General features: G+C 42.7%; 2 protein-coding genes across 2 annotated transcripts; one reads left to right on the top strand and one right to left on the bottom strand.

The window, feature by feature from the left end:
- Positions 1-7,382: 7,382 nt before the first annotated feature.
- Positions 7,383-10,508, bottom strand: sec61b (SEC61 translocon subunit beta). The gene is made up of 4 exons (XM_030102680.1): positions 10,352-10,508; positions 9,772-9,869; positions 8,683-8,787; positions 7,383-7,932 (listed from the first exon to the last, which is right to left on the bottom strand). Exons 1-4 carry the CDS (start codon positions 10,352-10,354, stop codon positions 7,845-7,847), a joined length of 294 nt encoding a protein of 97 aa, XP_029958540.1. The 5' UTR covers positions 10,355-10,508; the 3' UTR covers positions 7,383-7,844.
- A 293-nt stretch (positions 10,509-10,801) lies between these two features.
- alg2 (ALG2 alpha-1,3/1,6-mannosyltransferase) lies at positions 10,802-16,377 on the top strand. The gene is made up of 5 exons (XM_030103702.1): positions 10,802-10,942; positions 11,844-12,015; positions 12,698-12,835; positions 13,298-13,465; positions 14,827-16,377. Exons 2-5 carry the CDS (start codon positions 11,845-11,847, stop codon positions 15,565-15,567), a joined length of 1,218 nt encoding a protein of 405 aa, XP_029959562.1. The 5' UTR covers positions 10,802-10,942; position 11,844; the 3' UTR covers positions 15,568-16,377.
- The last annotated feature ends 918 nt before the right edge of the window (positions 16,378-17,295 follow it).

Raw genomic sequence — 17,295 nt, 5'->3', positions numbered from 1 at the left:
ACTTGGAGAGGAAAATGAGGGAGAGTGAAAGAGAGGCTGAAGAATTCATTGTTGCCCTTAATTAATGAAGCGTGACAATTCATCAGAAGCCGCACCTCATCCGTGCATCTGCAGTATGCGCTTGCATGCTGAGTTGAACACACGTGAGTGTTGGGACTCAGATTTTCTTGTTTCAGATGAACAATGATTGACTCCATTAAAGGAATAAAACATGAGTGGCAGCTGGCAAATAAACTCTAAACTTCCCCAGAATGCCTCTTAGCATGTATTACAATGAGGACGTGATTTTATAAGCGTCAAGAGGCTGCACACACCCCGCGCTGCCTCCTCAGCCTCACCTCTTTTCTTCTGCTCTTTCCGCCACCTCGCTGTCGCTGCCCTGGATTGCTGCACAAGGAGTGGAAAATACAGTCACCTAAAAATACATTGCACATAAACAACACGCATACAAATACACCCCGGCACACTCGGACCGAGTGTCTTTAATATTAGAAAGCACAAGGCTGACACCGGAGATGCTCAGCTGAGCGTTTTCACGCCCCTCCCTAAATTAGTGCAGCTCTGGCCGCCAGGTCCAGTCTGATCCGCTCTGCGGCCGGCTATCAGTGAGGCGGGGTGGGAAGGATTTCTGGGTGGTGGTGGTGGTGGGGGGGTGGGGGGGGACACATGTTTATGACATCACAGCACAGTTGGCTCTGCATGCCAGCGGCAGTCACACGGGGCATCACCAGGCCTGACGTAGCCTCGCCGCCCGCGGGAGGGGAAGTGTGTGAAGGGGTCACAGGGACCACTGTGGCCTTTGTGCCGGGATTTTCCTTATCTTAAACCCCCACCCATCCATCATGGCACGTACTCACGTTGGTGCTTGACATTGAAAGCATTGTTTTTCACATTTGACATGGTATAGGACGGATCTTACCTGTTGTGTATCAACGCTAAGCCATGTCACATAAAACAGAGGTGTGTTTGGTTTCCTCTCCTGCACCTCTGGAATGTTTTCTCCTTCCTCTGTGTGGCGTTGAGCCTCCACATTGTTCCATCCTGTTACATCTCCCTTCATGTTACAACACACTGGCTACAGATCTTTTTTTTCCCCTTCAACGTTGTCTCTCAACTTGTTTCCATCTTCCTATAGTTAACCATCTCTCTCTCTCTCTCGTTCAGTTCATCTCTAAATATGATGGTTTGTTGACTTTTGTGCCACAGATCCTCACACAACCTCTTATTTTTAGAAAGCATATCTAAACCTTTTAAACTGTATTTACTCCAGTCTTTCTCGTCACATTGTATTAAGAATTACCACAGCCCATTTGAAAATACTGGATCACAAACACATATTAAAAAACAATTTTGCTTTTAGTGGCACAGTTACATTGAAGATTTAATCGGTATGGTTTTGTTTACTGATATACTGCTACTACTAATAACACCACCTTGTATCGGTAGTGATGATGATAATGTTTATGATTTATCATTGCACTCATTCACACCAGTAACAGTCAGAGTCTGTCATAAACGCTTTCAAGATTAGACAGTGATTTTAAACGGCTGTTTGCCTACTTGTTTTCATGTCTTCAATAACTATGACACTAAGATCTACCGCATGGATAACCACCCTGAGAAAAACATGGAAGCGATTTGCACATAGTGATCTGGCAACAATGACGGGGATTCCTGGTGTCATGCAATCATTTGAATAAATAAGGCAAAGATGTAGTTTTTTCTAATAATGTTTTTTTTTTAATTGTAATCCTTCATTTATTCATATTTATTAACATTTTTTTTTGTTGTTGAAAATAAACAGACAATAGAGAATCACTGTGCTCCTCATGGGTTAATATTAAAGAGTAATTTAAACCGCGTTGATAAAAGTAGTGGAACTGGTTGTTAATGGTACAATACAATAGCGAGGGTGTAGGCATGCTGTCTTCTCTTTTATTATCAGATGACATACGACAGTCTTCCACTGAGTATATCTGAGGTCGCGCAATGCTTCAAATAGTGTTATATAAGACACCAAGTTGAGGTATTCCCCAGACATGATAAAAACGTACTGCCTCCTGTGCAACCCAATAAAACAAAGAGTTTAAGACCGGCGGGGAAACGTTCGGAAATTGGATTATGTCTTCACACTTCATGCATTGAGCACAAGAGGAGCACGTGTCACTTGGATGAGTTTGAGTGAGAGATGAGCTACTGATAGATGCAGAGTCAGTTTTGGCCCTGAGTTTGAGTCTCTCATTTCTGTTTGAAGGATGTTCCAAGTCCAGAAAAATCAAGGAGGGTCCAGCTGGCACGAGAAAACACACACACACACACACACACACACACACACACACACACACACACACACACACACACACACACACACACACACACACACACAAACTGTCCCTCCCTCTCTCTGCTGCGACCCTCCTGACCCATAAACAGTGCATACGGCAGTGACTGTGTGACCTGGATGATAAAATACGGTGCCAGATTACTTTACAGTGAACAAGTTCTCGCCTCTCAGCGGATCATACTGTGCTACCGATCGCTGGCCACTTACAGAGCTCTGCACCTCACAAATGAATAATCACGAGCTAATTTCTGGTTGCATGATCACTGAAGTTGGACACTTGTCATTTGTTTTGTACGTTTTGGTACAATTGAATAATGTCTATTTACGAAGCGTTGTTTAGAGTGAAGAAGATAAAAGATGATGAGAGGAAACAGCTTCCTAACAGATAGGTGGTTGAGTGAAATTCACAGTAGCTCATAGCAAAAATGTACCTTTCCACAAATGAGCTTTCTTTTTCTCACAAAACAATAAAAGAAGATGTTTGATTTCCTTACAGGACTGGTCCCTATTTTAATGTGTTTCACACATAATTACATTTATATCCTGTGTGCATGTGTGTTTTAGCATTGTAATAGAAGAGGTATACTTTGTTATCCAGGGTAAATTTTTTTAAACTCAGCTCATAGCAAGAGGTTGTGGGTTCAAATCTAGGCTGGGTCTTCTGCTTTTTTCCTGTGATGAACTGGGGTGCGCCCTACCTTCACCCATAACCAGGCGGATTATTACATCCAGATTAATGAAAAGTTGAATGAGTCCTTTTTCACAAGAAAAAGAACACACTGGATTCCCTTGAAACGACTGTCAGTTCTTGTATATTACGTAACCCATCCATCTTTTACACTGACTTTATCACAGTCCGGATCTCAGAACGCTGAAGTCTGTTCTGAGCTCTGAGAAGCGGGCTACGCTCTGGACAAGCTGCAGGTCCATCGCAGCAACGACAATCAAATTAGAGATACAAGATTACCTCAAAAGATTGTCGAGGAAGCTGTAGGACCACAACAGGAAGAAGACACACTTCTAGCAACTTCTCAGCACGAACCACTGCCCCACCATGTCAACGACTTCTTCCAGTGTATAATTCGGCAGGTTATTTTGGTGACAGTGTATTTTTGCAGCCGTTTCACAGGCCAGAGCCTGCCAAAGGTGTCCCTACATCCCCTCCAGCAGCCTTACATTTTTAGGACATCCCTCGGGATCCACTTGGTCAGTGTGCGTGGATCGATTCCACCCGCCTGGCCATCCATTGCATGCTTTGTCAACCATGTGATCTGTTCAAGAGATACACACTCGCACATACCTGGCATGTGTGCACGCCACACTGGGCACCCACACTCATCTGGAGAAGATCATTCTGTGCGGGCCTTTGAAAGTGAAGATGAGTTTTCAGTCCTGATACCCTGAATTCTGTTTATCTACACATTGGGAAATCTTTGTGCATAAACGTGTGTGTGTGTGTGTGTGTGTGTGTGTGTGTGTGTATCTATGTGTGTGCAAAGGATGGATGATTAGAGAGTGACACAACCACAAAGAGCCCAACTTTAACAGTTTCAGTTACCTACATGCTAAACCACACAGCAGCATTGTCTTGTGAAACAAGAAAAAAAAAACATGTGACCTACTTGCATGCCTCTTCCAGTGTGCTCAATAGGTAGTTGTGCTCGCTCACTTTTCTCTTCGTAAGGGACAATCCCTTTAAAGAGCCTGTGGTTACTTCACAGGAAATTAGTTTCTGGCGAAAAAGAAACAGAAAGGAAGTGCTTAAAAGACAGCTCCTTCTCTTTCTTTTTACTCTCGTCTGACACTCATTTTCATTTCCAATACTTGCACAGGCATCTTCGACATGATCAATTTCACATTGGAGGTTATGTGGTTGGTTTGATACGTTAAGTCAGTGCTGCTTATGTAACGCTACGATATTATTAATGACTACCTTGAAAATGAATGTATTCAAACACTGACTTACCAATGAACAGGTGACAGTTTAAACAAATATGACAACTGTTGAGGGGTTCAATAAATTTGACAAGTGTATCTTTAAATGTGTTTTTTTTTAACATTTATCTTTTAAACAGTGCAGTACTCATTTAAAAGTACAATACAGAATATAGTTAACCGAAGCCACTGACTGAACGTCATAATGTCAACAAGCTAACCGTCGAGCTGCAGCATGCCCCGTCTTGTGATTCCACTTTTTGCCACAAGAAGGTGCCTTGAGTCAATCGACTATGCGTCTTACTCTATGGTCAACAATAGAAGTTAAAAGGAAACTATCTCTGAAGCTTTTGGCTACAATTACCAGCAAACTACTAAAACTTTAATGCAGAATGACTCACTGCTGCCACCTAGTGCAAAGAAGTGGATTTACTCTTCTCACCCTCCACTTCGCAGCATGAATGAGAACCAATGATAGTCACTAAAAATGCAGTTAAATTCTCGATTTAAGTTTGAATTTTCTAACATTGCAGTTTCATTTCATTTCATCAAGAATCATGTTCCATTTACACCAACATGCTCATTTAAATTTTCAAATGTTTGTAATTATCAATGATAGAAAAAAAATCATAAATCTTCTAAGAATTGTGTCTCAGCAAAAATATTGATTTAACTAATGAATTTAACTGTTACTTTATACTATCAGGATGTGTGTATCAAAAAGTGTTGGAAAACTATCTCAAAGGCAACACGTGCAGTGTGGAAACAAAGTGCAGAAATATAAACTATTAGTTTTACTGATTATGGCGCTAATCTATTCGCACGTGTGTCCAAATGAGAAACCGAGCATTCTCGTGACTGCAATGAGAATATTACAAAAGGAAATAATGATTTACCTCATTTTCACCCCTGAATGAAACAGTGAGCAGACTTGTGTGGACACTGTCAGCAGGAGTTTGAAAGTACAGGTTGCAACAGTGTGAAGCGCTGCAGAGCTGCATGTGCTGCCTGAGCCTGTTTGACTCCTGAACACTGAGGGACGGCTTCACCCTGCCTCCTTCATATTTAATTGTTGTGTTGAATTATTCTGGCTCACTGCCGTGTTGTGCCACCGTGGATTGGGCCGGGGAGTTGGTGAGTGTTTCTCAGTGTGTGTGTGTGTGTGTGTGTGTGTGTGTGTGTGTGTGTGTGTGTGTGTGTGTGTGTGTAAGACAGAGACGACAGGGAGAGTGATGTGGCAGCAGTGTTTGAGTTTGCCACGAATACTGGAAGCCTTTCGGAAAGCAGAGCCATAGCAACAGAATGAATAAATGAACAGGACATGAATGCAACGTTTAACACAAGCTACAAGCTCTGACACACACACACACACACACACACACAGAGCTGGTGGTTTCATATTCAACACAGACAACCTGGTGAGGCAGTTTGGGCCTGAAGCAACCTGCAGCTCACAGTAATACAGTAAAACCAACTAATACACTCAACATTAGCAACATTAAAGAGATTGCTTTCTATTCAATGATCTATAATGCTTCACATAATGTGGCAAGGTCTTCCCAGAAGCTGTTTCCCACCACTGAGATGTTTCCCACTTATCTCGAGAGGAATCAACTCACATCTCAGAGTTTGATCTGTCAAACAGCTCAGTAAAGGATTAACTAATGTGTTAAAAATGATCAAACCTCCACTCAGAGCATGTGTTAATCGCATCCCTGGGTGAAGACAGCTTTGGATGTCAGTGACAGCCAGTCTCCTGTGTTCAGAGAATAGTCTGCAGCGCCCCCAGCAGGAGAAAAAAGAAAGAGCACGCAGGTAAAAGAGCAGATGCAGGTAAGGAACTGGCTGCTTATCTTTAATTTCTATACAATTATGCAAGATAGCAGTTTTCCGTGAAGACAGTTTACACGCTGATATTTAATAGGCTTCAAAAACAGTGAGTTTGATGAATATTTCTGAATACTCTTTTTTTTTTTTTTTTAATCAGGTTCAAATTTAAACTGATCATTGAGTTCACTTCACTGTGATAGAACAAGATTTGAGAAGATCCAAGTAGTGTTTGCTTTTGTGAGGATGCAGTGGTGTTTAACATGACTTCATTTTACTTAAATACATGCATAATTCCTTTTGCTGGGACTGTCCATCGGACTTGAAAAGCTCAAATTCTCCCTCCACAATTCCCTGAGCTCCTTTGAAAAGACATGGAGACGTTTGTTAAATCATATTGCAGCTTTTGCAAAACTCAACATCACCTTTCTGAAGGAGTTTAAAGCACTGAATCACATAGTGCACATAAAGCTCGTTCAGTGACTGTATATAAAGTGTGTGACACGCAGAATTGAGCTCTGGGTTTTTTTTGAAGTGTTCGATGCGAGTTCAAGTCTGGTAGTTTGTTTTTTTTTTTCTTTGATGCTGTAGGAACATTACTCATTTTGGCACAACTTCAATGCAGTCACAGCATATGAGATAAGAAGGTTCAAGATGAGCAGTGATATTGAACCCCGGGGCTGCCTCATGTTGACAGAATGTATACAGAAATCATGAAGTTGAACTAGTCACTCTTCACCGAGTGTACATACAGTCCATGTATGTTCAGACAAGTTAGAACATTTTTGCATTGGCAGGGGAGATGAATGAATATGCTGCGATCCTGCTCAGGACGCCACAAGATGACATGATAGTTATGATTAAATATAATATAGAGAACGATAATTAATGGGCTTACTGAGTCAAAGCCAAACAGTCAAATCAATTTCAAGTAGTTGAAACTTGTGTAGTCGTTAAGTGAACTGTCAATCAATCAAACTGAAACTTAACACTTAACATTTCAAATTCTGTTTTTCTGCCTAAAAGCCCCAAACAGGATGCAATGTTTGACCACACAAACATTTGTAAATGCTTTTTGGTACAATCTCCCTCTTTCAGTAATCTGGTAATGGATACTGGAGGTTGAAAGTCACAGCACATCACTTGTGACTAAAAACACAGTTGAGACTGTTTTTCTAATTTCACACCCAAAAGGCTTGTTAAACTTCAAATTACTTGGAAAAACAAAAACAGATTTCAGTCAAACAAAAGGTGAGTTATCACAACACTTGATTTTTTTTAAACACTTTTTATTGTACATTAATACAATTACATTTTGTACAAATGCTGTTAACAAAAAAAAGCTATTCAGGCTACAAGGAGAAATGTTTGCTGGAGGCCTGAAAAGAGCAACGTTCCTGGATGCTGCAGTCACGTTTTGTGCGGCAGTGGAGGGATCACATGTTGCTGTGGGCTGGAGGAGGGGATGATGTCCCGTCTGAGGTGAGTTTTGCAGGACTTCCTCCCATTCACACGGTCAGATGTGAAACGGGGAGAAGGGAAGGAGCAACAGGATGTTTACCAGAGTCAGATTCAGATGAAGATCTTGCCCCAACGTGGTCACAAAAATCCAATTCAAGTGTTGTAGTGATTGTTGACGGGGAAACTGGGTGTAAAGTTGTTGCTCATTTGCCGTTTGGTCCAGGTCCAAAAGAGTTAAGAAGGCGAGGCGCAGGGTCAGAGGTCGTCGGACGGGCCTTTAGGAGCGTGTGTACTTTCCCCAGATGTGCAGCATGAAGACCGATGCGATGAAGAGCAGACTCATCACCAGGACTGGCACTGGACCGCTGTCAGAACAATGAGACGCTGATTAATACCCAGATTGACACACATGAATCCCGCCGCTTGCTGGAACCCCAAACCGAGCCCGAGTCTCTGCTGGGGTGCCTGATTTTACTGATGAGCTTTGGAAGCAAGAAGGGGCTCTCATCTCTGAAGGAGGCTCTGGGGGAGGGGGAGGGGGGTGCGCATCGCCAAGTAGCAGCATTGCCATGCCAACCACCTCCTCTGCTGCCCCCCTCCTCCCCCCCTGTCAGAAGGCTGTAATTGAGTTGACCTTTCAGAGAGGATCCTTTAATGAAGCTTTGAAGCCGGCGTCTAACGCGGGAACAAACATGCACTCAATATACAGCACTGTATGGCGAGTCTGCCCTCCTTCGACTGTTTGAGAGACGCACTCAATAACCACCACAGCACCATTGATCAACCATGACCGGCGATGGCCAGGAGACAGGACGACTTTTCTGATATTAGGAGGGTGAGGATGGAGCAGAATACAAGTTTGCAGCTGAGAGTTTTGCAAATGTGTACTTTCTTAACATCAGTATCCCTGTATAGACACACACGAGCTGATCCTTCAGCTCATACCTTGGGCTACCGTAAAGTCACGTCTGCTCAATTTCCTACTATTAAGCACCTGCAGTGTCAGAAATCCAGTGGATTAGTGCTTATATGCGAGTGGCTGCAACTCAAAATGTCAAAAGGTCAACACAGTTTGTGAGTGTGTGGGTATAACCGTTTTTATGACCTGTACTCACACTTTGAGGCCTGGTGAGTCTTCAGTGTAGAAGCGCCACATGCCGCCAGTCCCCGCCGACCCCGTGGTCCTGCCGCCGCTGCGTGTGCCACTGCTGGTGGCTTTTCTGTGGAACCACACACACACAGCAGCATTCAATTGTGTTAGTATGCAATCAAATTCTTATAAGTAAACGTCATATTTCTCAAATTTCACAAGTTCAAGCTTCTCGGGCACCTTAAAACCATTTAGGGCAATCACACTTGAGCCTGACATTTAAAAACAATCACAGTGAGAAATGAAAAACAGTGTTATTACACACTATATTCAGAATATAATTTCTACTACAGTAGCAAGTGATGAAAGAGCAGATTGATTCATGACTGCTTCATTCATCTGAGGAGATTAAACAGAGGTTAATGAGGTAATGAAGAGGGTGATAGTAATGGGTAATAATGAGCAGGCGAGAGTAAACAGTAAGCCTCTGATTACACACTGATTAAGTCCACAGAAGAACATCGATCTGCTTTAATCTAATGAGAGCATCCCAAAATACAAGGGAGGGCTGAAATACATCAGCCAGCCTTTGCTGTATTGAAGCCATGGACAGAGGACACCAATGGTCAAAAACACAACAGAGACTTGAACGGCTTCTTTTCCATGATGGAAAGATAAACATAAGTTGTAAATGTTTTTATAGTAAGAAAAAAAACCCTGCATGGTATAAATGTTATTTGTTTTTGACTGTTTTAGCACTTTGAACCAAGTGTTACATGTCTCCAATCGTTTCATGATGTAGTGATGGCAAGCAATCAGTCATGTCTTCAAAATGATGATGCTGAACTGGTTCAATCCCTTCTGAGGCCCTTGGTTGTTGTGGTTCTTTTGACAGGGAAACTTACACATTTTACTCATTAACATTTTTTTGTCTACATGTTCAGAGATGGACAAAGCAGTCAGAGTCAGTTGCACTGCAACAGCTGAGATGTCAAGATATAGGAAAGTGTAATCCCTCTCCTTCAGTCATTGATTTCTCCGTGACTGCTATTCAGCTGCGTTCTGTGCAGCTCAATAAGTCAGAGATCAGTGGGATGATTGTGACTGTGTGTACCTTTGTCTGACTGTGGCTCCTGCTGCACGGGGAGCCACTGTCTTGCTGGGGGAACGGCCAGACGCCCCCACATTGGTTGCACTTGCTGCTGGTCCAGGCTAGAGGGGTTAAAAAAGAAGTTATTAATTGTGATCCATTTTATCCATTGTTATCTCTACCTCACAAAACCCAGAGTTAATATTAAGTTGGTAGAATGTATCAATGAAATACTAAGTTGTGGAAAACGTTGGTTTTTTATCATCTTACACCACTAAATTTAAAGGGCTTTACTATCAATGGTACTGATGGCTTTTTTTTTATCAGTGGTACTGTTGTCTATCAACTGAGTCGGGAGCTAATAATTGTTGGCTTTCATCGCACACGTGTACATAACTTAAACATCATTTAGCACTATATTATGTAATTATACATATTTTAGGACTCATTTAGATGTGTACTAATAGCCACGTCAACACCTAAGTAACCAGCGTTAGCCAGTAGGCTAGCAGATAGCAAGCCGCTAGCTGTGGTCTAAATGAATGCAGCGCAGCCGGTTGGAGTAAACAAATGCGACACTATTAGTGGAAGATGGGATTCTTACCATGATGTTGCAGTTATCTCGATGCGAGTTAAAGCCCTGAGCCCCTGTTCTTGCTGTTGTCCACGTTAAAAGAGGCAGGCAGCCTGTTTGCCGATTGATCAAAACTGGAGAGGAGAGCCTACAAAGCTGACGCTTGTCTAAAAAGGACACGACGGCGAAACACAAGACCAGTTCGGGCGACCAAAGAGACGCCTGACTGATTATGAGTATTCAACACTGAAATTTTGGCTTAAAACATCAAGGTTCGAAATTTGGCATTTCTCAATCAACTCGGGTATAATTAAGATCTTTATGATTTTTATAGTACTAAATTTTTACGTAAATATGATCATTAAACTAAAGGCAAAATTTTGAGCCGTCTCGAATCTGAAGCAGACGTGTCCCACAGGAAGCGCGTCTGTGACGGCGTTGGAAACAGGCGCCATTCTGGTTCCGAATGGGCGGCACGATTAGACTTGTATTAAGCATTAATTTGAGCCAAAATGACATCTGAACGGTCCCGTTTCGTGCTAGTTTCTCTCATTCAGTAGCAGCCACCCGGAGAATAATTCAAGGTTTCGAGACTTTGAGGGTAGTGAACACGATCCAAAGGTAAATGTCAGCTTGTTGTAGCTAAACTGTGACTGTGGTTGTGTTTTTCACCTGTAAAAATAATTTATTTAAAACGGGTGGTATATTAGATAAACCAGTCCCCTCAATCATCTCACTGAAGCTTCAGACACTGAAGTTATTTAAACCTGTCATCACAATTATTTGTTGAGTTGATGTCAGTTTGCTTATTGTCCTAAGAAGTTTGTCAGCATCCTGGCGCCCTCATAGCATGGCTTATTTTTGATTTATTCAGCAGCCATGTAGTGATTTCAGGGGTTGAAATTATAAGGTATGTTACAAACCTCATAGTCCCCCTTATTTTAAGTGCAGTACTGTTTAACACGAAAAAGAACTGTGTATTAGCCGGAGATCAAGATTTGCACTCACCAAAATGTCATCTATGGATAAATTCACAAGCATGTATCACACATATAAAAGATATCTATGGAGACTATTGCCCAGGCTTGTAGTCAAAATCCAGAATAAAAGTCTTAATTAATTTAAAGGTGTCATCATTTTATTTGTTATTGATCATAATGACAGTAACAATGAATGTAAATTAGTGTCAACTTTTAAAGAAGAATATTTAAAAAAATATGTTCTAAGTCAGGAGTGTAAAACACATTTTTGGTTCAGAGGCTACATACAGCCCCATTTTCCATCTTAGGTAATTAGCTTCCAGGTCAGCATCACAGATATCTCAGATGGGTCTCAGTGCTGTGTCTGCTGATCTTAGGAAATGTGTTAAAAAGGTAATCAATGTGTTTTGTTTGAAAATTTTCTCAATTTGCTTTGTAGTTTCTGGCTGGATTGGAGTCTCTTGTGGGTCGGTTTTGGCCTATGGGCCTTATGTTTGACACCCCTGTTCTCAGTCATCCTTGTTGTGTGTGTGTGTGTGTAGGATGGTGCGGGTGGTGTTTCTCCATCCTGATCTTGGTATTGGGGGAGCGGAGCGGCTCGTGGTTGATGCAGCAGTTGCTCTGAAGTCACAGGGCTGCAGTGTTCAGATCTGGACGGCCCATTATGACCCAACACATTGTTTCTCTGAGACTCTGGACCCAGACCTTCCTGTGGTACGGCAACACACATCTCTCAACAACATATCATTCCTCAATGACGCAAAATAATAAAATATAAAATTTGATTTTTTTTTTTCATTGTCACATCATTGGAACCATGTATTAAATTATTGTGGCATAAAAATGATCTTATTCTCGACAGACATTCCACTGAAAATGAAATCTTAATGAATGAATCTGATGTGCATGATGACTTCATGGTGTTCAGTTATTCCACCCTGTCTCATGAGAAAACTTGCTTTTTACATTCTTGCTTTATTCAATAGTTGGTTCTGAAGAAGAAATTCCCAAGTTAGATGCTGCTTTAGATGCTGGAATTATAAGTCAGCGCAATGCAACTGATTTTAACGCTCTCTTTTACTTTATTCAGCAACTGAGACATAAAATGAAAGAATCAGTTCTTTGCCCATCACTGCAACTCAAAATATACTCCTGCAGTGATGGATACAAAAATCACTGGACTTGTTGAGGCCTTGCTGAAAGTAAAACCAAAGCCATGTAAGTTCAGTTGCAGGGTAGCGCTGCTACCTCATCAGGTGAAAATGCACTAAATCATCATAAAGTATTCATTGTTTTATGTTTACATGAATGTATTCTCGGAGGTAAACACAGCATTAAAATTTCAAGTCTCTGTGGAGTGTTTACACTGTAATGCATAAAATGTCTTTTTTAATAGGTGTGTGTGGGTGACTGGCTCCCTACCAGTGTATTTGGCTATTTGCATGCTGTGTGTGCCTACCTGAGGATGATCTTCGTGGCCCTGTACCTGGTCTTCCTCAGTGGGGAGGAGTACGATGTCATCTTCTGCGATCAGGTGAAGTGTGTCAATAGCTGCTGTCAGTAACTTCTCTGTTTGAATGTAACTTATTTGAGGCCACAGCATATCGTTACTGGCCACAAAGCTCAGATAATAGGTCCCATTGTTAACAGGAGTCCTCCTTTCTTTTTTGTGTCACACCCTGTTAAGACACTTTAACATCAAACAAACACTCACTTGACTCTTTTCAACAGCTTTTTCTTCCTGACCCACACACTGATCCTATTGTTCTACTGCTGTAATGGCATTAGGAGCCATCATTTCCTAATTCCAAACTAAGCTGTGTCATTCCGGTGTGTTTGTGTGTATTTTACAGTTGCTAATTGTTTTTTTAATTATTTCTACATTCATAAAATGCTTCAAGAGGGTGAAAGATCTGCTTGTGATCATTTTAGCCTCCAGAAGGAAAAACATGGCAATTAGAAATTCTTCAAAGGTGTCTGCATCGTTTCACCTCAGGTGTCGGCGTGTATCCCGGTGCTGCGACTGTCCCGTCATAAAAAGAAGGTTTTGTTCTACTGTCACTTCCCGGACCAGCTGCTAACCCAGCGGAAGTCGACCCTGAAGAAGATTTACCGCGCTCCCATTGACTGGCTGGAGGAAAGCACCACGGGCATGGCTGATATGGTAATGTTATCACTGAGTGCTGACTCTATAAAAAAAGATGAAACTTTGCTTTTTTTCTGCTGGATAAAGATTGTCCCAATTTATTTTACTCAGATTGCAAAGAGATTATAAGCAATGCTGCAAAATGCAGGAAAACAAAGAAAACAAATGTTTGGCAATTAAGAACAGCTCAAACTTAAACAATAAATAGGAATAAACTCGTTGTTCATGCTTTTACAAAAAATTCCCTTAAATGATATGTATTGAAATGTCAATTCTGCGACTGGGAAATTGCAGAGATTTGACAATAGCCAGGTTGACTCTTTGTTTTTATTTATTTATTGTGTGATTTTTCAAATTTCAATCTTGTATTCTGAGGCAACAAAACCCCCAGAACATGGACAAATAGATTTCAAGCAGCTGAAGCTTCCTAAATGCACACAAGACCTGCAGCAACCACTCCAAAAAGCCCTGAACACAGCTGCCCACCACATGCGGAGTACCTGGAAAACCCTGTGAGAATTGCTTCAGTTCTCAGAGCTGCACAATGACATACTTATGTTTAATTGGCTCGAGAGTGAATATTGAAAAGATTTGGTGCATGCTTTAAAAAGTGTATTCAAAGCCTGAATAAAACTGAAATCCAACATTTACCTAAGGTCAGTGCTTATGATAAATAACATCAAATTAGATTATTAAAAAAAAATGACATTAGTCAAGAATCTGCCAACTTGGTGCATATGTCAATTCAAGGTGTTCGCTTCAGTTTTAATTTAATTACAATATAGCAAGAGAGAGAACGTGCACACTCAGCACAGGAATTGTTTGACTTAAAAGTGAACATGGGCCACTGTGCTGCTCCGGACCAGTTTATGAAGACACAAAAACATTCCTGAAATGAAACAGCGCAGCATCCTTTCAAGAAAAACTTGTATGTTTGCCGCAGCCACTCATACAAACTTCTAGCTGCCACAAAGGCTGTGGGAGCTGTCAGCCGATGTACCTGCAAAATAATTACCTGGCAATCATAAAGCAATTAAATGTGGCATCAGCCACATGTTGTTCTTGTTTCCTCTTAAGATAAGTGAAGTGTCTGTTCAAACACCTCTATATGTACGGAAAGAGCATACAATAAAATTAAAGTTTTTAACTTGAAACGTATGAAAATATACCATAATGATTATTTAAAATGGGACACAGCCTGATCACCACGGGCAGTTGTAAAAGCTGAGGGCTCTGACAGAAATTAAGTGACATTTCGATTTTAGTCTAGACTTTAGAATAATCAAAGACCTCAGGCTGCTATCCAACTCATAGGGAATTAAAATACCTGTGATATATGTGAGATCCTTATGAATTAATCTCTCTGTACTTCTTCTCAGATTCTGGTCAACAGCCAGTTCACCGCAGGCATCTTCAGAGAGACCTTTCATAGTCTGAGCGGAGTCCAGACGGATGTCCTCTACCCCTCCCTGAACACGTCCACCTTTGACCAGCCGTCCGCTGATCCTCAGGGCCTGGCGGGGATGCTCCCCGAGGGAACGTCCTCCCTGTTTCTCTCCCTGAACCGATACGAGAGGAAGAAGAATTTGGGCCTGGCTCTGGAGGCCCTGGCAGCCCTGAGGAGTCGTCTTCCTCCGGGCCAGCGGGCGGGCATTCACCTGGTGGTGGCGGGGGGCTACGACGACCGCGTCGCCGAGAACGTTCAGCATTACGCCGAGCTGAAAGAGCTGGCTGAGCAGCTCCGTTTGGGCGACTGTGTCACTTTCCTGCGTTCCCCCTCGGATTCACAAAAGGTGGCGCTGCTGCGGGGCAGCACGGCGGTGCTCTACACCCCCAGCAGGGAGCATTTCGGGATCGTTCCTGTGGAGGCCATGTACTGCTGCTGCCCCGTTATCGCCGTGAACTCTGGGGGGCCCCTGGAGAGCGTCTCAGACGGGGAGACGGGCTTCCTGCGCGAGCCCACGGCCGAGGCGTTCTCCGAGGCCATGGAGAGGCTCGTCGGGGACGCTCGGCTCCGCAGGGACATGGGACAAGCTGGGAGGCGGAGGGTGCAAGATAAGTTCTCTCTTCAGGCCTTCTCAGACCAGCTGTACGGGTACATTGTCAGACTGAGCCAGTGATGTGACGCCTGCAAAGAAAACCCTTGAGAATGTTTAAAAAAAAATGTAAAAAAAGATCCCCTCCTGAACTGTGAAGCTGACTGTGGATGACCGGGGACTACGGAGAGTTAGAACGAATGTCTCCTAATTGAGGATGTATGCCTGTATGTGTGGGGAGGTGGGGCGGGTGTGTTATGAGGACTTAGAGGACAATTAATCAGCATTCCCCTGGAGGGGTTGCTGTGAGGGGGGAAAAAGGATGGAATCTCTACACCAATTAAGAAAAGAGTAACGAGTTTACCTATCCTATATCTGGAAGAATAACATCCGCGCAAGTGTGCGAATGTAATTGCACGTGTGCAGCAGTGTGGCAACCGAGAGTCTCGCAAATGAGTCCACCAAAAGGATTGATTGCTGGAGAGAAATGTTTTTGCACTGAGCGCGCGTGTGTGTTTCCTTTTTCTACAGTACTCTTTGTGTGTTTTGGGGATGCAGACAAAGAATGCGGTGACCGCGATGTGCCATCAGGCCGCGCGCAGTCTCGGATCGATAAACAGGATGTTTTCCGCCACTTCCTGTCCGCCAAGAGCTTTGTTCCCCCTCCTCTGGCCCGTCCGTGACTTCTGCTCCTGCGTCGAGGTTATTAGCAGATGATGGAGAGCGCTGGGCTTTATTAGAGGTCTGCCTGATGGGCAGTGTGTCTGGGTCATTATCAACAAGGAGAATAGAAGAAGGTCATTGTGTCTGCGCACTGCCGTCTTCAGCCTTCCCACTGTATAGAAATGCTCTTATTGACATTCCTGAAGTCTTAATAAACAAGAGGACACATAGTTTCCTGAGTCTTATGGAGCTTTCTTTGTAGCAAAGTTTTTTTGGCCTTTACAATGGAGTTCGCAGAGGATTTCGTCGGTGCAACATCGAGGCACAGCAACATTGTTAAAGCTGTGGACAGATCTGATCCGATCTGTAGTTGTTAAATCAAACATTCTCAGACAGAACCGCGCGCCAAAGTTTTATTTTGCTCATTAACAGTGGTGGTGTTACAAAAGAAGCACAGAAGCTCTCAGAATCCTGCCTCCTTCCGTTGCGGTATTATCATTTGCAGACTCTTGAGTTGTTTCCGAATGGACTTCGTTTGTTGTTATGAAGGGAACCTGAAAAGAAAAACAGGGTGGAAATAAGGATTTATTCATTGAGCAATTTTTTAAGAAAAATTGTAATCAGAAATAGGAGTCATCAAATTGATGAATTAATGCTAAATACTTTCTCATGCGGGTTTTCCGAATTGCCTTTCGATATTGAAGCTCTGCAGTAAACAAAGGTTTGTTGTTTGCAGCTCGGACTCTCCTCCATGACTCACTCTCCTCCACCTGGCTGCAGACAGCCCGTCCGTATCGAAGAAATGTGGCAAAATGCTCACTGTTGAAGTTCACAAAGTCGTATTTGAGCTCGGGGTTCAGAAGAATCCCACAGCGATGCATCATGGCGGCCAGCAGGGATGGAGTCAGGTTGTGTTTACTGTTGACCCTGATCTGAGTTCCCAGAGGTAATTTGATGTCGACAATACGCTGCATGCAGATTCGGGTCTTCTTCAGCACGCGGTTGGACTTTGGCATCATCAGCTTAACGAAGCTGCGGCACACTTTCTGTGTCACGTTCTCATCTGCAGGGGCGAAAATGTAGACATGAACGTTTCCTGGACTAATTGGGATGCACTTTAAATTGACTTTATTACGGTTTCAGTAATTC

Source organism: Salarias fasciatus, chromosome 11, assembly GCF_902148845.1.
Source record: "Salarias fasciatus chromosome 11, fSalaFa1.1, whole genome shotgun sequence".
Taxonomy (NCBI): domain Eukaryota; kingdom Metazoa; phylum Chordata; class Actinopteri; order Blenniiformes; family Blenniidae; genus Salarias; species Salarias fasciatus.
Note: the sequence above shows the minus strand (reverse complement) of the source record. Positions and strands in the feature narration are given on the sequence as shown.

Excerpts from the sequence above, each read along its gene's own strand:
- sec61b (XM_030102680.1), bottom strand. Across the intron at positions 8,788-9,771 it reads GGAGCCACAGTCAGACAAAG|AAAAGCCACCAGCAGTGGCA; the intron begins GTACACACAGTC and ends GTGGTTCCACAG. Across the intron at positions 7,933-8,682 it reads GACTCACCAGGCCTCAAAGT|CGGTCCAGTGCCAGTCCTGG; the intron begins GTGAGTACAGGT and ends TTGTTCTGACAG.
- alg2 (XM_030103702.1), top strand. The coding sequence starts at position 11,845 with ATGGTGCGGGTGGTGTTTCTCCATCCTGATCTTGGTATTGGGGGAGCG. Across the intron at positions 12,836-13,297 it reads ATGTCATCTTCTGCGATCAG|GTGTCGGCGTGTATCCCGGT; the intron begins GTGAAGTGTGTC and ends GTTTCACCTCAG. Across the intron at positions 13,466-14,826 it reads CCACGGGCATGGCTGATATG|ATTCTGGTCAACAGCCAGTT; the intron begins GTAATGTTATCA and ends ACTTCTTCTCAG.